This window comes from Lemur catta, chromosome 1 (genome assembly GCF_020740605.2).
Source record: "Lemur catta isolate mLemCat1 chromosome 1, mLemCat1.pri, whole genome shotgun sequence".
Lineage (NCBI taxonomy): Eukaryota > Metazoa > Chordata > Mammalia > Primates > Lemuridae > Lemur > Lemur catta.
In genome coordinates, this window is record NC_059128.1 from 4980300 (window position 1) to 5002146 (window position 21847).

The window sequence follows — 21847 nt, forward strand, 5'->3', positions numbered from 1 at the left end:
TGTAAGATGTTAACATTAGCTGAGTGAAAGGTATACAGGAAGTCTATTATTTTTGCAACTCTTCTATAAATCTAAAATTATTTTTTAAAGTTTTATGGAAAAATAACGAGGAATGTTTAAAAGTAAGACTCCTATTTTTCTAACAATGGTTTATCTTTTTCATATAAAACCAACGTCCTTGATGGGGCTTAACTATCATAAAGTTTTACTGGAATGCTGGCTGAAACATTACAGTAAAAGCTGTACTCCTGCAGAAAAAGTGGATCATTAAACTTCCAAGCATGTTAGCAGCGTCCCTTCCCTCTGAAGCTAGAGCACAGGAGGGATGTGCCTCCACGCGTCAGGGTGCAATGGGCTCTGTCCAACGGAACTAGAACTCACCTTGTAAAGCAAGTGTTACAACCTCTTCGCACTCCCCACTCCTGATCTCCTGCCTCACAAGTCCTCTCCAGCCTGTCTCGCTCCCCATGATGTCTGTGTCGGACCCCCTAGCCTCACCTAGCTGCCTTGCAGTTTGCTACACCTCCATGCCTTTGCATAGTCTGTGCCCTCTGCCTGGAAGGCTCTTCCGTCACTTTGCAGCAATGCAATGTCGACCCATCCTCTAGGACCCCTCTGTGACTCTCACTGACACTGCCCCTCCCCAGGCTGTTCTTTATGTCCCAGAGTATCCTGTCCTCCACACTTCAGAGCAGTCACAATGCTTCACTGTAATGATCTGTCCACCTGCGTCTTCTTCCCAATGAGCCGGGGGCCTTGCAAGGAGGGCTGTGATATCAGATTCATTTCTGTAGCCCACTCCCATCCCTCGCACCCAAGTCTCACAACAGATGTTGAATGAATGAAATACTATGAGTCAATAATGCAGGCAATTCTTTTAAAAGAGAAAATACCAATAAAAACCTTCCATCTTCTGTTAAAAGGTTAAAAAGATTCTATTTGTAAGAAGTAAAGGAAGCAAGCCCTTTCAAAAGAAACAGATTTTGTTACAGAATGACAGGTCCATTTCCACCGACAATATAAGCACTGTACAAGTAGCCTCTCCCAACCGGGAAGCTGAAAAGCTTTTCAAAGGTTTTGGTTTCCTTGACAACAGCATTGCTGGAGACAAGCAGGGAAATAATTAAAAAGTATGTTCCTTTTGCCTTGAACTCCTTAAGTGTTTTTAAGCAATAATGAACAGGCTACACTCAACAACATCACTGTGGACAGAGCTGAGGGCATTTGGGGAGACCCCATCCTGTCACCCTTTCAGCAGCCCCTCCTCACAACTTGGGGGCCTGAATGAAGGACTTGAGCATTTGCCCAGTACAACATTCACCACGAGAATCACAGCCCATACAGGTCAGATGAACAACAAAAGCACTTTCCAAGGGCCAGGTCCCTGGCCAAACACCACCACATTTATCCTCACAACAGTTCTGTGAGGTAAGTATTATCACAGCCTTTTGGCAGGAGAGAAACTGAGGCACAGAAAAAAGAAGAACAGCCTGGCAGGCTGACTCCTACGTGCATGTCTCCCTCGCCTCTTCTCTGACTTTCATGTCCTCACGAGACAGCCAGGACACAGCCCCAGAACAAACAAATGGCCTTTCCTCTGAGTATCACTGTCCTGCTAGCCCACGTCCCCATGTGAGGCCACTACCGTTGGCTTCTGTCGGGCATCAAGAATTGGGCAACCCTGTGTGGCCCGCCTGGGCTGCGAGAGCATACAGCATGAGACAAAAGCGACAGCCGGGTGACAGTGGTCAGCTCTGCGCTTCATTCACGCGCTTCCTTCTCCATTTGGGGTGGCTTTTCATGGTGTGTTTTGTTTTAACAGCTTTACTGTGTTTGTATCTCTTCTTATAAGCTTCCTCAAATCCTTTCTGGATTTATGTTTTATAAATAAATAATAAATAAACAAACGCACAAGCTGTAAGCATCAGCCCAAGACTATTACCTAGGAGCATAAACACAAACATTTCAACAGATGTGGAACAATCATCACTTTGATTTAGCTCCCAGCACACAGTTTCCAAAGCCCTCTCACAAACGCGGCCACATGTAACAAATTGCCCTCCCTCAGGGATGCTTCCTGCATAGACTGGAGCCAGGGATGGAGTCGGGGAGTGCTGCTCAGACCGCCTCGAGATTTTCCACATCCCTGACTGCAGGGAGGCCCGCAGAGAGCAAAGCAGACTGCGCAGGTGTTATTAATGCATTCACAGTGTCTTTTCAACACCTACTATGTGCCCGGCTCACTTCCAGGATCTGGAGATACAGAAAGGGAAAAAAGCAAATTCCTTGCCGTCCTGGAATGCATACTAGAGCTCTTGCTGTTCTACAGATGAGCTCACTAAGATGAAAAAAGAGTAAGGGCCTTGCCACAGTCCCTTGATGCCCTTTGGAGCCCCGACACAGGGAGGTGACTAGAGCAATCCCAGAATGCAGGGGCAGAAAGGGGTGAGTTCAAATGCCCCTTCTGCATTCCCAACCCCCACACAGGTGGCCCTGGAGGGCCTGTTACATTGTCTCCCTAGAGTCTGCTTTGATGTCTGTCTCTCATTAGCCTTCCTGCCAGCAGGGTGGGTCTGGTCCCCTCTGAGCCCGGGGCCTTGTACAGAGCCAGAATTTAATCAGTGCCTGGACAGACAGATGGATGACCAAATGAAGGAAGAAGTGGAAAAACCAGGCCTCTGACACTGCTGTCAAGGCCCCTCTCTGCTCACAGCAGACAGCATCAAGCAAGGCCTGAGGGCCTCATGGGCCATACAGCAGCAAGTCCAGGAGCCTGGCTGATGGAGACTGCCAGAGGCTCACCAGCTGAGCCGCCCCCAAAGCCACCACCTCAACCAGCACTAGCCCATGTCACGCTGCTGAGCTGGAAAATAGGAAGCCACACCTAGAGAAGCCTGCTGGAGTCAATGGGTGCACACCAGATTATTTGATCAACGCATCAGGGCAACTGGAGGCAAATTGGATTGCAAGCCTCACACGCTTAGGAACGCAGCTTAGGAGGCAATTACAGAATAAACCCTGACTTGGAGTCCTTGATAATACCTTCCATTTGTAAGAGCTTTATAGTTTACAAAGCAGTTTCACACATCTAACCTCATGTGATCCTTACAGCCCTGTGAGGTAATTATTTCACAGATGAGCATGCTAAAGCACAGAGAAATTAGGAAGAGATGTGCCTGACTCTTCTTTGAATACACACAGCATGCAGAACACTGTGCTGGGCTCAAGCAAGGGCCCCGGGCTCTGCACTTCAGACCCAAGCTCAGAGCTCTCTCCAGAGCAGCTCACGGCCACCATTTTGGCCCCGACCAGGGGCACCACCATGCCAGGAACAGCCTCTGAGCCACTGCCTGGGTCCCCAGCCAATGCCTACATCTACTTCCCAGCCCACTGGCAACTCAGACTCCAGGCTGCACTAAACCCCTCCACGCAGGAGCCCGGTAGCGCAGCAGGCAACGTCTCATAAACCCCTCCAGGCAGGGCCCTCACTCCCTTTCCAATCAGCCTGCTCCCCAAGGTGAACAGTTCTAAGCATAGGAAAGTTCTTCCTCACAATGTGCTGACCTCTTTCCCCACGCCGTCCACCATGTGTCCCACTTCTACCCTTGGAGCAAACCAGAATACATCCCATTCCCCTTCCAGTGGCAGCCTCACTGCACCTGATGACAGCCACCATCCCCTCCCTACCCCCGTGCTAACAGCAACACAGCAAGACTCCAAGAAACCAGTACATTTCAGAACACACTTGAATGAGAGCAAAAGAACATGAAAAGAGGCCAGGACCAAAACAAACAACTTTTCTAACCAAAGGTTACAATGAAAATCTGTTTTAATTTGTGTTTTTGTACCTTTCAAAATAACACTTCAACTAGTTTAGAAAGAGACCACTTCTGTTTATAAAAGCTCTTTCGTTTTCCCCACAGTTGTCGTGGCTGTGTAAACACACTGTGAGTAAGGAGAGAAATTGCTACTTGTGAAACTTTTAATGCTAGCATGTATGCGAATTAGAATTCTAAACTCAGCAGGTTAAAAATGTTCTGAAAGCAATTTTGGTGTTAGTCTAAATAATTATAGATCACACTCACTTAGATAAGGGCCTTTGCCCTTCGGGGCTCCAAGAGAAAATTCTAGGCATGATAGTTAAGCAAAATAGTTGGTTATTACGCAGGCTTTGCGGTGGCAGTGCAAATTGGTCTAATCCTTTTGGAAGGCAATCTGACAGCAGACGTTATCTGGACCCATGAAAATGTACAACCCTTCGACCCAGTAGGCCCACTTCTGGGAATCAATCTGAAAGAAATAATCCAACAGAAAAGGGTTTCATGCATGAAGATAACCACTTCAGCATTATCTATAATAGCAAAAATTAGAAACCACCTAAGTGTCCGAGGGCGGCTAAGTAAATTACAGTTAATCAACTCGATAGAGCGTCATGGAACCAGTGAAAATTGACGGCCCTCCAAAGACGCAGAGGCGGCTGGTGGTGGCGCAGCATGGGGAGGGCTGGGAGAGAATGTTAAGTGGGAAAAGCCGGCTGCAGAACTGCATGCGGGCTCTGTGAAAAACACAAGCCCGTATGCACCAAAAACTAATGGAGGGTGGTAAAGGGAGCATCATAATTTTACTGTATGTTGGAGTTGGGAAATTTTTTTCCCTTATTTTTGTAATGCTGCTAAAACTATCTTCACAAAAGGTAGAAAGAAGGGCAGGGGGCGGATGGAGGCTTGGACCCTCCCCCCCCCACCCCGGGATCACGTTTTTGTCACACAGTTTGCAGATCTAACCAAGCAGAAGAAAGCAGGGACACAGCTGGAGCAGAACCTACTCACTTGTCCCAGAGTGGGACAAGTCTCCTGTGATGCCATTTACCAATGCATTAGTTAGATCCCCCCCAAATGGAATTGCAGATGTAAATAACAGTGTTTCTCAGACGTTTTGGTCCCCTTTACCTTGTCTAAGATGATCAAGAACCTCAAAGAGCTGTTGTTTACGTGGGTTATGGCTAACAATACTTAGCACATGAGAAATGAAACCTGAATATATTGTTAAATATTTATTAATTTATGTCAACGTAACAATAATAAACCCACCACATGTTAACAGAGATAACATATTTTTTATAAAAATAACTATATTTTCCAAGACAAAAAACAATTAGTGAGAAGGCATTGTTTATATTTTTGCAGATCTCGTTAATGTCTGGCTTAATGCGAGACAGCTGGGTTCTCATAGCTGCTTCTGTATTTAATCTGCTGCAACAGCACACGTCCTATAGCCTCTGGAAAACTGCACGTACACTCAGGAGAGAATGAGAGTGAAAAAGGCAAATAACTTCTAGGTGTTATTATGAAAATAGTTTTGACCTTCTGAAAGGGTCTCGAGGACCCCCAGGGGTTTGCAGACCACACTGAAAACCACTGCAATAAATTATAGCATTAAAAAACTGCTGCTGCAATATGTGGAGGGAAAAGAAAGATTTAAAATTAGATGTATAGTTGGAGCTCAACTATGTTGAGTCTTTTTTTTTTTTTCCCCCGGACTGGATGAAAATATACCAGAAAGTCTATAATCATTGCCTCTGCGTGGAGAGATGATGGGCAATTTTTTCCTTCCTGTTACCTTTCTGTTTTTTTCATATTGTGTTTCTTTTATGGTCAAAAACAACCTTTCTTTTTTGATGAAGGGTTTGGGAAGCTGTGGTGTACCCATGCCCTGCAGAATAAGCCGGACAGGAAGAAGGTCATTTGAAGTCATTAGTAGCCAGCGTCAGTGCGGGGCAGCGTCACGAAGCAGGCTGCTGGGACCGCGGGCTTCTCCTTAACATGCGGATCGATCCCTGGCACCACGCACACATTCATCACGGTGGCGCGTGGCCTGCCGCGGACTCACTGACGAGAATTGAAACTGGCTCAAGCTAATCACTGCTAGATGAAGGTCAAATATAGGTGACTCTTTATCAGATCTCAGGGTGGGGGGGACACACCAGGCTGTAGAGCTACCAGACAGTTACAAAGGGAAAACTCTATAGGCTTGACTACAAAAAATGTTAGGTTTTCTCTGTTAAAAAAAAAAAAATAACAAAATACCAAAATTCAAAGTCAAACAACACACCAGGGGGCAGGAGGATGGAATATGATGAAGGGTCAATATTATTAGTATGTAAATTGCCCGGATAAGAGAAACACTAAGACTACAGGAGATTAATGGACAAGAACTATGACAACAAATGCTTATTTGCCAGGCCCAGCTCTAAAAGAGCTGCACATAAATGAACTCATTTGGTTCTCAAACAAGATACCATTCAATTAGCAGACATTTTTTTAAAGTAAGAACTCTGCCACTGTGGAAGGTGAGAAGATGCAGCCACTTTTATGCACACATGACGCTGTGTGCCAGCAGTGGAGCACTGCGGAGCCCCTGAAAAGGCCCGCTGCGGGAAGGCTACGACGGGAAGCAGGACAGGCAAGCCGAGGGCAGCATGGAGAGCGGGAAATCTGCACACTGAACACTGAGACCCGGACCCTGGTCCCCAGTCAGACACCAGAAGGCTGGCAGCAGGCCAAGAGCCTCCCAGGGGAGCAAAAGACTCCTCTCTGAGAAACTGGCCAGGCTGAGAGGAAATACATGCAGATATGCACATGTGAGGGCCCTGTGATGATGCCAGCCTCGGATCCCTGCGGCAGGCTCCCTGTGGACAAGCTTCCGCAGCCCGTGTGCACACACACAGGCACACAAATACACATATACAAATGCGCACACACAGAGCTTCTGGTCAGGTCAGCTTTTTAGGGCTTCCCTCCCAAATCAGAATGAGCAACAGAAAACCTCTAACATGGAACACAGACACCAAAACAAAAAAGACCAAAGGAGCTGGAAAGAGACAGAAACATTTCAGAAAACACAGGAACTTTCAAAGAACTCAGAGAGCTAAGAAAAGATCTTGTAAATATACAATTTTTAAAAATGCTGTATTAAAAAAAGGAACATTCAGAAAATAAGAAACAGCTCTTGGAATGTAAAAATATGATAGAACAGAACACTTTTCTGAATATATGTTCTACTTCACTAAAAAAGTGTAAGTATATGGCAGCAGAAATACAAATTCAAAAAAAAGGATTGAAAGATAAAGTGGAAGAAATTTCCCAGAAAAATAAAAACAGAAAGGCCAAGAAAATGTGAGAGAAAAGATAGGAAACTTAGAAGCTCAATCCAGGGACATCCAGGACATCCAACCAATCGAAGCCCCAAAGTCAAAGGCCCTGACCAGCAACAGCCCCAGGGTTGCCACTCATCTCTGTATGGACCCTACTCCACGGGAGGGGCGGGGTCCCAGTGCCTCACTCTTGCCAGGGAAGACCAAAGCAGAGTTAGGGGCCACTTTAGTTCCAAGTCTCTAAAGCCCCTCTGGTCTTCCCTGCCCGTCAGCCAGGATCACAGTATTGGACCTCTTTTATCCTCTGTCAAGTAAAAAACTTCAGGAAGCTTGCCCGAGGGGAGGCTGAGTGCAGGCAGCCTCCCCGGGATCCTGGCTGACACCCTTGGCCTCACACACAGCTTCTGACTGCACCCCTGTACTCCTGTCCCTATGGCTTGCTCCACTCCCCCCAATATGTGATGGGTCTGCAGGAGAGCTGTGTCCATCTGGAAGAAAAGACAAAAGAAAATGCCTGACTAGAAACAGCAGAAGCTAGGAGAAAAGCTTAAAAGGTTGCAGTAATTACTCACCCCTTCTCTTAAGAAGAAAAAATACTAGCAATTTGAGGGGGAAATAACTATCACGTAATTTTTAATGTGGGCTACAAAAACAAAGCACCTATTGTATGATGAAAACTAGCTGATACACATGGGAAAAAAGATAGCAGGAAATGCTGCTTGCAAAATGTTCACAGTCATTATGCTTGAGTGGAGGGTCTATAGTTTATCTTTTAATTTCTGTCATTTTCTTGCACTTTTTCCAAAATTTTACTACTTTTATGACAAAATTAATTAAATCTAAAACAACTCTTTTTTAAAAAAGAAAAAGGGCACAGCCATCACTAGGCATTAGGCAGGAACCTTTAAAAGTCTTCTGCGTCCAAGTTTTAAAAGCAGCAAGAAATAATTTACTAGACTGTCTCAACTCCTAAGTGTGCCAATTTTGTAATTTGCATTTTTCAATTACATTAAAAGCATTTTTCCAAATTGCTCTGTTCTTCCCTTAATGACACAGGATGAGACTGAATGAGGCTTGCTCCCCAAGGACAGGGTTTGCACCTTCACGTGGCTCTGTTTTCTTCCTGCCAGCATCTGGAACTCACTGGCCCTGCCCTTGGTACACTGAACTGTTTAACTTAAACAGAACATGGTTTTGAAAGAGCAGAAAACACAGCTTGGGTTCTGCCACACTTTCCTTTTCTTATTCCTCTTCAACCCAAGGTTTTTTCTCTAAAGCACAAGTCTGTAAGGCAATTGGAACTGAGAAGTGTCTCATTTGTTGGCCTCAGAAACGTCGCGGCTTTCACATGGGGGAAGAGAAGTGTCAAAAAACTTCACTTCCCACGAAAAGAAGGTTCCAGCTCAGAATCTCACAGCTCTTCCTAGAGGCTTGGCAGCCCTGCTGTCAGCCAGCCTAAAGCCCTCTCATTCCCATCCCTGGGATAATTCAGTTAACACTGAACTTTCCCTGGAAGATGGTAAGAGATAAGAGCAAACATGGTGTCCAGAGAGGGAAGCATCCAAATACCACGCTGTGTGTCCTTGGGCAAGTGTCCTCCCCTCTCTGGGCCTCTGTCAAATGAAGATGGAACCAGATGATTTCTGTGCACACGCACACATGCACACATACACACTTGCACCACCCATTCTCTCCTCACCTTCACCTAATTACCCTCGATGCACTGTTAATCATTCACTCCCCAAAACCAAACGCCCACGACCCCAACCCAAACCTCCTTCCCAGCTGTGCCTCTCTTTTCAATAGATTTGCTTCGTGCTTAGAATAAATTGCCAATCATCTGCATAATGCTTCACGACTCCTCACTCCACACATCAAATCATTTCTCAATCTCATTTCATAAAATCCATCAAGAATAATTCTTTCAAAACTGGAATAAACTCTCACTGTGGCACTTGGATCCATAAATTCCTTGTCTTTGAAAGTGAAATATATCACTTTCTACAAAGCACAGCTAAGATACCCTAACATAATCAGATTCGCTAACAATGATAAATCAACAGGATCCTGTAATACATAAAAATGCAAATCCAAACCACTAAGAAAATCTTCTCTTCTCCTTATGCCCCTTAACAGAGCCACAAGATTCTGAAGTTGGGATGCAGCCTGGGCGCCACTTAGGTGAAGGGGACACACTTTTCCACACTTTATTCTCAGAGGCCAGAGAGAAGGGTGGGTGTTTTGGCTTTTTTTGCTCAGGCTCTGCAGTCTGACAGAGAGCTTCCCTTATCTTGCCTCTATCACTTACCAGCTGTGTGACCATAGACAAGTCCCTTAACCTCTCTGTGCCTCAACTTCCTCATCTGTAAAATGGGCATAAGAACAGCCCTGGCTTGTCAGGCCCGTTATAAAGAGATGATGGTTAGCTCTCTCCATCTTCTCATCTGTGTTCCTGGTCAGAGGTCAGAGTCACAGGCCAGTCAGAGGTCCCAGAGCTGACCAGCAGCACAATGAGACCCAACCTGGGTCATCGGCCTCCAGAACAAAGTCCTTTCCTTCAGATGCACATGGGAAGGGGCCTGAGGGCCTGCTGAACCTGGCACCACCTGGCTGGAGGAAGGTGGGCACATTTTCCCTGCCCCAAATTGCTCTTCTGAGTCCTCTCAGCTGTAAAGTCACTTCCCCCAGCACTGCCAGAGGCCCAGATGCAGAGCAGCTCTGTGAACTGGCATAGAGCAGTGCGATTCTGTTTCTTCTGTCACGTTTTAAACATGATCAGTTTATAGACATGGATCCAGCCTTCCAACACAGACCTTCCAAATGTACAGAGCATGAAAAGGAAGCATGTGAACAGTTTGGTACAGACAATCCCAAAAACTGTTTAAATTTTAAAAGTATTTATCTCAGGAACACTGAGATTAAATTTCTTTAAAAATATGTGTGTACAGAGACAGACTATGAAAAGATTCACAAAAACAAGAGTTACATTAAGTTAGAGGATTCTAGATGATTTGTCTTTTCTACAATCGTTTGACAACTCATCAATACAGGTACAGGGGAGTCAGGAACATGCTTTTTCTGCCCTTCCCTTGTGTCAGGCCCTGTGCTGGCTCTTCTTATTTCATCCCCACTGCTAAAGCTCTGATCAGTGGCCATTTTCCCCATTTTATCAGTGAGGAACTGGGGGGTCAGAGAGGCTAAGTGATTTTCCCAAAGTCACACAGCTACCGAGCAGAAGATACAGCATGGAAGCCCAGGAGTTCTCACACAACAATGGCACTGAATGTTTGCCAATCTATCCAGGTTCCACTCACCACATACGAGGACTTTAGCTAATGCCAGGGGGTAAATCAAAGCCCATCTTAACTGCATTAAGGCATGAAAAAAAGACAATGTTTACGTATAGCCACGTTCACTGAAGTACTGATTATTTAAACAATGAAAGCAGAAAATTATAGAAAATGACAAAGCAAAGTTTGGAATTTGAGACAGTCATAAAAACATCTTTGAGAAAAGTTTTTAATAAGGTGGAAAACTACCCCTTACAAACATAACAAAAGATGGTGGGGAGAAGGGAGAATTCAAAACTGTACCTGTGAGCCAGGCACAGCAGCTCACGCCTGTAATCCCAGCTACTCGGGAGGCTAAGGCGAGAGGATTGCTTCCAGCCAAGAGTTCAAAACCAACCTGAGCAATATAGCAAGACCCTGCCTGGAGAAAAGGAAAAAGAAAACTGCACATACTATGCAGTAAGCCCAAGTATATAAACATACAGGAATGCAGTGGCCCAGACCAGGAAGGTGCTTCACACTAACGAGGTGCTGACCTGGAGCTGGGGATTACCGATGATTTCCATTTCTCCTTCATACTTCATATTTTCTGCATTTGTTTCACAATAAACATCTATTATATTCATGATCAAAAATAAAAAGGTTTTTTTTAAAAAAAAAAAAAAAAAAAAGACATGTCTTAAGGAAGCTTGTTACCAAGAGAATTTCCAGAGCAAATCACTTTGTAAACCAAATAAACAATACCTAATTCATACTTTAACAGCCTTCTGTGTTTTAGAACTCCAGGTTTTCATATACAGACAGCAGGTCCCTGGAGGCAGGAAACATGCCTTATACCTTTGGGAACCTCTGTCGGTGCCTGGCAGAGGGCTCTGTACATGGGGCAGACGGTAAGGAAGCTGGCTGTGTTTGCTTAAAGCAGGCCACATTTGTGCTTTTTCCTTCAAAAAAAAAGGCATCAAAGTCTGAAGTCTACCTTTACGTGCAGTGAGTGTTCAAACATGTTGAACCAAACGAGTTCACTGGGAAATGAAAAGAGCATATAGAAGGGTATCCGTGCTGGGATTACAGCTATGAAAAAACACGCTCTCACAGACAAGGGCAGGAAGGGATCAGCAGGGAAGAAAACAGAGCATCGGTGCGGAATTATGAGTCATTGTTTTATTTTACTTAATTTCTCTAGCTGTAAATTTTTCAAAACTAATATAAGCATATTTTACAGCTCACAGAACATTTAGAACATATTAAAACAAGCCTTTTTCCACTGTAATGTGCCCAATTGAAATTTATGAATTCCAAAGCTACATTTTAAAGAGATGAAGGAACTGGCACTCCGCGTTCTTCAGATTAATCAGTTGGACTGTGTTGTTTTTCGCCTGATCAGAAAAGAAATCATTTTTCAGTAAATGTTACCTTGAATCAAGGATTCTTCCACATTCTAGAAGCCTGGATGAGCAGCTTATATGTAGTGTTACTGTGCCCCCTAGTGGCGAATAGGATTTATGCACACCAAAGACAATCCTATCTGGAAGGCCTGTGATAAAATCCAAAAAATTTGTTTGCATCTTTATTGATCACTTAACATGCAAACAATTATGTACCAGATGCTATAGAGAATATAAAAATGGGTCTGGCAATGGTACCCATGCTCAGGAAGCTTAAAAACTAGCAAGGTGAAGCAGATATGGTTCCATGGCTACTCAGGTAAACACCACCCTAAGTCAAGGAAGGGAGAAAATTCTTGGGGAGAGCAAGAACTCGAGCACACACTAAGTGCCAACTATGTGCCAGGCACTGCACTAAGTAATTCATATCCAATATCGTTTATTTATCATGGAAACCCAGCAAGGCATGTGTAACTATCTCCACTTTACAGATAGACAAATTGAGGCTCAGAGAAGTGAAGTAACCGGCCAGAGATCACAGAACCAGCAGGCCGCAGATCAAGGATTCAAACAGGTCCTGTGACCTCAGCCCCCAAGCTCTTCCCTCCTTCCTGATCCAGCTGGGGCGAGAAGGCACTCCAACAGACTTTAACCAACAGAGGAGGGGAAAGGCACCCTCGCAAGGCAATACAGAGGTGGGGGGTGCACTGTTGCCCCCACCTCTTCTAGCCTGCTGCACCCACCATCTGCTCTCCACCAGGGACTGAGCTGCAGCTGGCTGGACTCTTGTCCTCACTCCAGACCCAGCACCCACACCCCACCTCCCCCAGATCACAAGGTTCCCAAGACCTACCACATGCTCTGCCTCTGACACCAGGGAGGAAAAAGAACACCCTGTCCTGCTCAGGCCACGCTCCAACCTGCGGGCCCAGCACGCCTGCAGCCTAAGCCAGGACTTCCAGCCCCAGCTCCCCGCTGGGCCCCCCATTCAGTCCCTGATCTGTCTTCCAATCCCAGCTTCTCCAGCCCCCACCACACATTCTTCACACTGAAAAGTTGCTCAAAGTCAATTTGCCCAAAACCAACTTGGTGAATAACCCTATCACTGAAAACTGTCACATATCTCAAAGCAGAGAGGACCCTGGCCCTCCGTTTGCATCCATGGCTTATAAAAGCCCTGATTTTCAAGATGCCACAGTAATAAGAGGGTCAGGAGACACTGGCCCTGGCAGCCATGGTCAGCACTGGCATCATCCTGAGGGACTGACGATGCCTGACAGCCCAAGGGGTCCGGGCCATCATCACCACCTATGGCACACACTGGCTCCTCAAGACAGGTGGGCACAGCAGCAGTGTCCAGCCCGCCTGTGGCAGTCCCACAGACCTGGACCCCAGTCTCAGTGAATCGCCCAGGAGCAGGGCTTTCCTGTGACAGTCCCTGGGCCTGAGCTGCCTGAGCTGCCATCTCAAGCTGGGTCAACTGCGCCCTCTTCTGGTCACAAGGCATCACAGTTGTTTTGCTGCCCACTTTCCCCTCCGTGGAGGCCAGAGCATCTCTCCCTGCATCCCCAGGGCACCATGCCTGGCACATCCATCTGCTCCACAAGGCCGGAAATCAATGCTTCCACTCAGACGCTGCCTGCTCAAAAACTATCATGGGGATGCTTCTGTTTAGGAAATCCAGGTAGAAGTGACCCAAGCTGCCCAAGCTGTTCCACTCTGTTAGCAGAGCCCACGGGCACTTCACTACGCCAGGTAGAGACCAGTCCCCACCAGTCCAGGCTTACCCCACACCATCAGGAGACAAGACTCGGTATGCGGGCAGGCAGGTGGACACCCACCTGCTACCCCCATCTCTCCACAAGGCAGCACTGAATAGAAGATGCTCCACCCATCTCTGCCCAGAGCAACCCACCTCCTCCTCCAGCCTGTGCTGCCAACGCCTGCCAGACTGCTCTCATCCTCCCTATAGGGTCACAGAGAGGTGCCTGCCCCATAATCACAGCTATCTTCCACAAAACCCCTGCCACATGCCAGGGTGTAGACTGGGTGCTCCGGACACCCCTGTTCACTCTGACGTCAGCCTGTCCGCACTGCCTCTGGAGGCGAGGCTGCAATCACCTATGCGAAGAGAGACAAGGGAGGGAGGCCAACATGTCATCTCTGCAAGGGTGAGGACTTTGTCTTGGTCAACACTTCTTCAGCACCCAAAATGGGGCCTTGCACAAAGCTAGAACCCGCTAAACATGTGCTCAACAGATGGTCCAGTGGGGAGACTTTTCAGAGACAAAGACTTTCCAAGATGGGCTTTGTTCAGCAGGAATTTAACAGGCAGGAAAGTAAAGGGAGGGGACCCTAGAGGGACGGAAGGGCAAGCACCAAAGCATGGCAGGAAGAAGTCCCAACAAGAAGGTGAGCTCAGGGAGGATAACGGACCATCACTCGGACCCCAGGGCCAGTCAGACACTGCCCAGAGAAGAGCAGGCCTAGACCAAGTCCACCGGAAACCACTCCCAACGGCTGGCTCCCCCCCCCCCCCCGCTGCAGCACAGACTCTCAGGAAGGAGAGCAGGGGACCCCAGGACCGTGGGATCGATCCAAGCATGCTCTGATCCACGGCACAATGCCAGAGGCCTCCATGCAGACTTCACAGCCCCAAACATCTCAGAAGAAACACCAAAGACCTGAGTGAAAAATTCCAGGACCCCAGGCTGAAGACAGAATATGACATCCCCCACATAACTCCATTGGCCCTGCCAGAAAAGAACACCAACAAGCTACTGCAGGGCTACAATTGGCCACTTGAAAATGACACCCATCGGATTCAGCTCATTTCAAAGACTTCACTATACTTGGAGCCTCCTTTTGTCACTTCAGAAAATGCCTCCTAGGAAAAAAAGCTTGAAATGTAACTTGCAAATAAAATGACCTGGGTAAGTTGGTTCCAGAACTCTCAGCAAACAAGGCGGAGGAAGCCAACATTTACTGAGCACCTGCAGGGTACCTGGCTCTGTGAAAGGTGTTGTTTAAGCAATTTTCTCACATAATCACGACATAGGTGCGATTATGCCCTTTCACAGAAGAGACACCAGACCCCAAAGGAGGACAGCAAAGCTGGATTTGAAGCCAAGACCCTCAAAGCCATTTTCTTTCCAAGAGGTTTTTGTTCGGCTAGCATTTATTTGGCACCCAATACGTATCAGGTGCTTTGCCACATGCCAGAGAGAGAGAGAGAGAGAGAGAGAGGAGGGACACAGTGTACAGCCTAGAAGGGCTAGAGACAGGTCCCAGGTGGGTGCAACATGCCCCGTCACACTAGGTACCTGTATACCGTGGGGACTGTATTGCTATTACTGCAGTGGCTTGTAAAAATAAATAACGCAATGAAAAAAAGGTTCTGGTGTAAAACCAGAAGTCCCCAGCATGACACGGGCAGCCCTCCCTCATCTGGTGGCCTCTGCTTGCTTCCCTGGCCCTGGGTCCTCAGCCCCTCATGCCCAGATCCAGCTCTCCAAGCCCTCATGCTGGGAGCCAGTGCACACACAGTGAGAACACCCTTCTGCCCCCTTCACCAAGCAAACCTTCCCCTCATCAGGAAGCCTTCACCAAGCCCTCCCAGGCAGGGCTGGTACCCCTCTCGCTGGAACACACACTGCACTTGTGTAATCTGCTGGGGTGCCATCCCCACAGCCACTTGTCCATAGCTCCTATCACACTGCACAAACCCTGAAGCCACAGGGGCTGGCTCCATCTACCTTTGAACCCGCCACATCCAGCTCAGAACTGGCACAGAACTGGCACTGCTCAATGCTCAACAGGGTCACAGAGGATGCCCCCATTCCCCAAGGCTGTTCTTCTCCCTCTGATCACTCTTAGTCACCTGTCCTCCCAGGGTCCTCTAGAGGGATAAGAACCAGTGTCCTCTGGTGCCCTGGGCAAGGCAGCATCAGGAAAGGGATGGGGCAGGAGGGACCCATGACCCAGGGCTGACAACAGACAACCTCTCTTGAATGCAACAAAGAGAATTACAGAAGTTTCCAAAAAGACATGCTCAGCCTGTAACTCCCCTCTACCTCACTGAACATCTGAAACAGAAGTTTCCTCTCAAGTCTTACCTTGAAGGTTTTATCCATAGAAGTTGAGAGAAGCATGTGGCTCTTAGAACGGACTGGACACCACTGAAGGCTGTTTACGGGGCCCCTGTGGCCTCTCAGGTAGAAAAGCACTTTCGTAGGGACCGTGGTTTCTTTATAATGACTGCTCAAATATGGCTGAATAAAATCAGACGCTACAGGGGCCACACGGAGAGGGGCTGCAGGTGGAGCCTGTGGCTCCACGTCTTTACTCTTGGCTGTTTCTGTGCTTGCTGCTTGCAGCTGTCTTAGTCTTTTCGGGGTATATGGTACAACACAGTCCTCACACCTTTTCTTCTGAAAAGAGTTGCCATTTTTATCTGTGGTTTCAGATTCGCTTGGAGTATGGAAAGATGACTTGGGGGAACCCCAGGGGAGCTTTACTTGCTTAAAGCGGGAAGCTGCCAGGGGCGTGTGGCTGGCTGGAGCATGGGTGGTCCACAAAGAAGAATGAGAAGGCCTGCTGGTGGGGAAGGTGACTTCAGGCTCCTTGCTGGGCCACTGCAGCCTCTGGCTGGGGCAAGATTCCGGATTAATTCTCCCAAGCCGAGCCAGTGGGAGACAACAGCCCCCTGAGTCTTCACAAGAGCCATGTTTTGTGGGCTGTGCCCCATCTTTTGTCACATCCAGTACACCAGATGAAAAGTCCTGCCCAGGAGGTTTGGTCACACCAGAAGTGTCTTTCGTCTGGTCAGCATCATTAAAACTTCCTGCAGGCTCAGTCTCAGCTTCTGAGTCTGAATCATCATACGCCACCAACGAAGCCATTGAAGACACAGTTTCTTGCTGTCCTTCCAGAGCAAACTACCTAAGACCAAACAAAGTTAAGAGTCAGAAAATGTGCATGGAAGAATATTTGTGTAGTTAAAAGAAAACATGTCATCTAGGAAAACTAAGAATTCAAGATCCACAAGAATAAACACAAAAAAGAAAGGCTTTTCTATATACCAGGCACAATTAGAAGATGTAATTTTTGGCCAGGCACGGTGGCTCACGCCTGTAATCCTAGCCCTCTGGGAGGCCGAGGCGGGTGGATCGCTCGAGGTCAGGAGTTCGAGACTACCCTGAGTAAGAGTGAGACCTCGTCTCTACTAAAAATAGAAATAAATTATCTGGACAACTAAAAATATATATAGAAAAAATTAGCCGGGCATGGTGGCACATGCCTGTAGTCCCAGCTACTAGGGAGGCTGAGGCAGAAGGATTGCTTAAGCCCAGGAGTTTGAGGTTGCTGTGAGCTAGGCTGACGCCACGGCACTCACTCTAGCCTGGGCAACAAAGTGAGACTCTGTCTCAAAAAAAAAAAAAAAAAAAAGATGGTAATTTTTAAAACCAAGAGTATGGTATACCTGGGGATAAATCTGCAAAAAATAAACAAGACCTACACAAAGAAAACTAAAACTTTGTTTGAAGGACATAAAAGTAGACCTAGAGAGACAATTTATGGACAGAAAGACACAAGATTTTAAAGATATCTTTGGGAGAGCAATTTTGGCAGTATGTGTTATAAGTTTAAATACATAATTTTTACCCCAACAACCCTACTGTAGAACTCTATCTTACATAAATACTAGCATTTTTTGCTAGATGTATAAATCTATAAAGATAACTGTATAAAGAAGGCCTTCAGCATCGCTTATTAGCAACAACTAAGAAGGACATACATTCATTAATGTGAATGAGGTTAGGTCTGAGAACACTGAAATGGAAAGATGTCCAGGATCCACCAGGCGAGAAAAGCACGCCACCAGCCCCCTTCCTTCTCCCCTTGTGTTCTAGCCCTTCCCTCTTTTCTCTCTGCCCGGAACAGATAGCTTCTCTCTGATAGCCCATCTTCACATAAGCCAGTTGGAGAGACAGACCCCCAACACAAGGCTGAGGTCCTGAGGTGTCAGTCCACCCACACGCACTGGGAGCAATTCTGAGGTTGTGATCCAAATCCACCCATTTCACCCCAAACACACAGATTCACACAACAGTGAATTTCTACTTTTTAAAAAATTCTTCCTTAAATTCTAAACCACCATGTACAATAAATTGTTATCAACTAGTCTCCAGAAAGAAGTGCTTCGGTCTGGAGTTCAATATTTTAATTCTGTGCTGTTAGCCCCAAGCACAATTAAGAGGAAAATAAGGATGCCAGGAACGCCCAGGACAGCAGAGGGCGTGCTGGAACAGCCCAGAACGCTCAGGCAATGGACCAAATTCCGAGAACTGTCCCGTCCCCGCCCCCGTGTGCCCTATGTTTATAAACCATGCTGAACTCCTCTCCCAGCACTTGAGGTCAGGTCAACTTCCAAAGATTCCTTCCAGGTCCTTTGTTAAGCCATTCCAGACAGCCTGTCTATCACCCACCTCTTCCCATAGACAATGGGTTTCCACGTCCCTTGGAATTAACCACCCACCCCTTCCTTACCTTTCCCCCAAATGGCAACACTCAATCAAAGGGCTCCATTGCCATACAGGTCAGGTTATCATTCAATACACGTAGTCAGCCTCCTTCAATGATGCCGAATCCCCTCAAAGCCTAATCCAGGCAGGTAACAACTTCCACACACAAAACCATATTCTAAATAAAACTTCTAAAACCGGCCGACTAATCTCAAATGGAACTAGTACAATATGAGAGATTAATTAGGAACTACTGGAACCATGCACCATGAATGATTTGGCATTTCGGTTCTCCAAATACTGAGCCTGGTCCTGAGGCCAGTCTCAACTCCTGTGCCGAGGCACCACCCACCACAGCACCCCATTCCTTCCTGTCAGTGGGAACCCACCACATTCCTACCAGGGTGCCCGTCCTCAACCATTAGGATGGATCCCCACCCAGTCACCCCCAGCAGTCGACTCACAGCAGAGGTCTATAGCTGAAGATCCAAGAGTAGTGTGGCCCCGACATGGCAAGGCAGAAAGGACTGAATGAACGCAAGACAGTGGACCACAGGGCTCCTGACACACCCTGCTGCACGTGCATTTCGTTCACTCACTCAACAAACATCGATGAAGTATCGTCTAATCACCAAGCCCCACACTGGAACGAGGATAAACAAAACAGTACATGCCACTCACCACATTCACATGCCAGTGGGAAGAAACAGACCATAATCAAATGAAATAGAAGACGTCAGGTGGTGACAAATCCTGAGGAGAAAAGCAAAACAAAGAAGGGTGGGGGTAGGTGGGCTTAGGGTTGAAGTTTCACATAAGGAGGCTGAGGCAGGCCTCAGAGAAGGTGACATCTGGGAAATACCCTGGAGAAGGTGAGGGAGCAGAGGTGACAAGAGGAGCTGCAGACTGAACCAAGAGAACCAATGAAATGGGGCGAGAGAGGAGTCAAGGAAGATTCAAGGAAGACAGACAAAATTGGAGAAGGCTGGGAACTGGTGGGAACAACATAAACTTTAGGAAGTGTTTGCTGCCTTTTCTGTCTCTAAAACAAAAGAAAATTTTTCATTGGAAAGAGGGGAGAGATTAAACTAAGAGGAAGAGAGACAGCCAAATGGAAGAAAAGGTAAGGGCATTGGAGAAAAGAGGCTAAGGAAGGGGAGAGTGGTATTGACAGTCATTAATTAGTATGCCAACTCCAGAAGAGCAGAATTTTTGGTTTTGTTCACTATTCAATCCCCAGCGTCTAGACATATTTGTGGAATGCAAACTGGTGAGGAGAGGGGCGGCAAAGGAAGTAAAAAAAAAAATAGAATATTCTCATCCAACAAACATTTCCTGATTACCTACTCTGTGTCAAGGCCCAAGTTGGGTCTGGTGTGGGCGGAGATTAAACACAAAACACAGATCCCGCCTTGGAGGCCACAGACCGATGAAGGCAACAAACAAGATACAAGGAAAGATGGGTTTTGAAAGATGAATAGGAGTCAGCCAAGCTGTCAATGATAAGAGGTAAGGGTGGTCCAAGCACTGCCCTTTCGGAAGGAACGAGAAATAAAAGGAAGGTGAGCGGCGACGAAAGACCCCGCGCTAAGAGGCACGGAGCGTTCCGGGCGCTACCCTGTCCCGGCCCGCTCCCGCCCGGGGCCCGCCGCTCACCACACGCACCGGAAGCGCTTGGTCCTACCGGAGGCCAACCGGCCTGCGCTCCGCAGCCAAGTCGCGTTCCGCCGCGGCTCCGGAGACGCCAGCCAATCAGCAGAGAACTCCGCCCCGCCCTCGCGCGACAGCCAATGATGGCGCAGCTGGGCCGGAAGTTGTTCCGGCCGGACGGCGTTTCCACGGACGACCGGGAGGTAACCCCGTGGCTGAGCCGGCCCCGCAGGGCCTGGTAAGTGAGGGGAGGGAGGCCGGGACCTTGAAGTGAGGGGATGAGAGAGGGAGTGGTGGAGGGACGCTGGGGCGGCGCCCAGTGACTTGGCCTTCCCCGGGCCGCCTGCCGGAGTATCCTCTTCAGAGCCCGGCTCGCTGCCCGCCGCGTTCTGGCACCGCGAGCGGCGCGGGGGCTGCCACCGACCCCCTCGCCCATCTCCTCCGAGCGCCGCCGACCCGCCTTGTCTCCCACTCCCGCCGTCACGGGCCCTTCATCGTCCCCACCCCTTCCCCTTTCCCAGGCAGAGAGGCCCCCACTTTTATTTAGTGCCTGCCATGTACCAGAGGCTATCACACCTGGTCCCCTCAACCGTAATGATAGGAGGCTTCTTTATGCCCATTTCATAGATGAGGAAACTGAGGGAGGAGCAGAGAAGTAATGTGACTTGCCCAAGGTTTCGAAGCAAGAAAATGCCCAAGCTGGAATTGAAACCCAGGTCTCTCTGCCCCCAGAACTCATGATCTGTCCACTGCGCCGCGCGGCCTCCGTGAATGGCTGCAGGGAATTTGCAGTTCGCCCTTTCTGCCGCCCATGACTACACATAGTACACACAATTACACTGACACTGAGGGTGGGGAACAGGAAGAGGGCGGGGAGGTTATATGGAGACCAAACTGGGGTAAGGGGTGGCTGATGCAATGACTAGCTAATGGCTTGGTTCTCTGGAGGGTTTCATTGTTCTCAACCCAGCCCGCCCAGCCAACAGCCCTCCCCTGATTGGACAGTCTCATCAAGAAAGCTGGTCAGGAGGCTCAAATGTTTCTGGGAATGTGGGTGATTTCTAGGAAACTTACGTGCATGTAGCTGAAGGATGGGGTATACAAGAAAGAAAGAGAAGAGCCTTTTTTGAAAAGGAAACTGAAAGAAAGAGGGTAAGAGTATTAAAGAGCACTTCTGGCTGGGCAGGGCATTCATAGCTGCTCGACTCCCCAGCGTGACCAGTGGCCACCTCTGCAGTGTCTCCTACAACCTCGGTATGTATTGCCATCTTTGCCAGGCTTGGAGTTTGTTAGTGTTTTTACCAGCCTTATACCAAAGTGCTGGAAACCTTGGTTAAGGGGGTAATGAATTCTCTCTCTTAGGATTAGAGTATTGTGCATTTTATTTTATCCCGTTCCGGTAACTCGAAGTTCAAGTGATTCACTGCTTCCATGGGAAACAGAGATACTGGATGAGCATTTGCCTGCTTGGATTCAAGGCTTGTCTTTCAGCACCTTCGTGTTGGCTGTCGTATTTTTCTTCACTGATGCAGCCCCCTTCATTAGTCAACATCTGAACATATTAGCATTCTTACTGTAATATCTAAAAATATGTAATTCCTGGCTTCATATAAATTAATGTCTTCTTTGCCTTTTAAGCTAATGTTCATTTTAGTCTCTGGAGGGGAAACTCATCTCCTCTTAGTGTTTAAAAAAAAGTTGAACATAATCTGCTCCAAAGTTTGGGGTGTAAAGAACTCTTTGCTCTAATGAAGTCGTTTTCTTGTCCTCTGGGAACTTGCCAGTCCAAAGCCATTGTCACCTACCCTCTGGGGCCAAGATGTGAAGGATGGTATTCTACCTCCT

General features: G+C 47.5%; 2 protein-coding genes across 11 annotated transcripts in view; one reads left to right on the forward strand and one right to left on the reverse strand.

Annotated features, from left to right (window-relative positions):
• Positions 1-20087, reverse strand: part of WDR25 (WD repeat domain 25) — a 131548-nt gene extending 111461 nt beyond the window's left edge. The window contains exons 1-3 of one of the 9 annotated variants that reach the window (XM_045560578.1): positions 19700-20002; positions 19034-19105; positions 15944-16769 (exon numbers count right to left, since the gene is read on the reverse strand). In XM_045560578.1, coding sequence (XP_045416534.1) covers positions 15944-16729 — 786 coding nt within the window. In that variant the 5' untranslated portion in view covers positions 16730-16769; positions 19034-19105; positions 19700-20002. The other 8 variants (XM_045560584.1, XM_045560600.1, XM_045560635.1 and 5 more) reach the window with 8 other exon arrangements.
• Positions 20088-20148: 61 nt separating this feature from the next.
• WARS1 (tryptophanyl-tRNA synthetase 1) overlaps positions 20149-21847 on the forward strand; it is a 39422-nt gene continuing 37723 nt past the window's right edge. The window contains exon 1 of one of the 2 annotated variants that reach the window (XM_045560655.1): positions 20149-20240. The gene's annotated coding sequence lies outside the window, so the exon portion shown is untranslated. Of the gene's footprint in view, positions 20241-20937; positions 21257-21847 lie in introns of those variants that run through there. The other variant, XM_045560646.1, reaches the window with a different exon arrangement.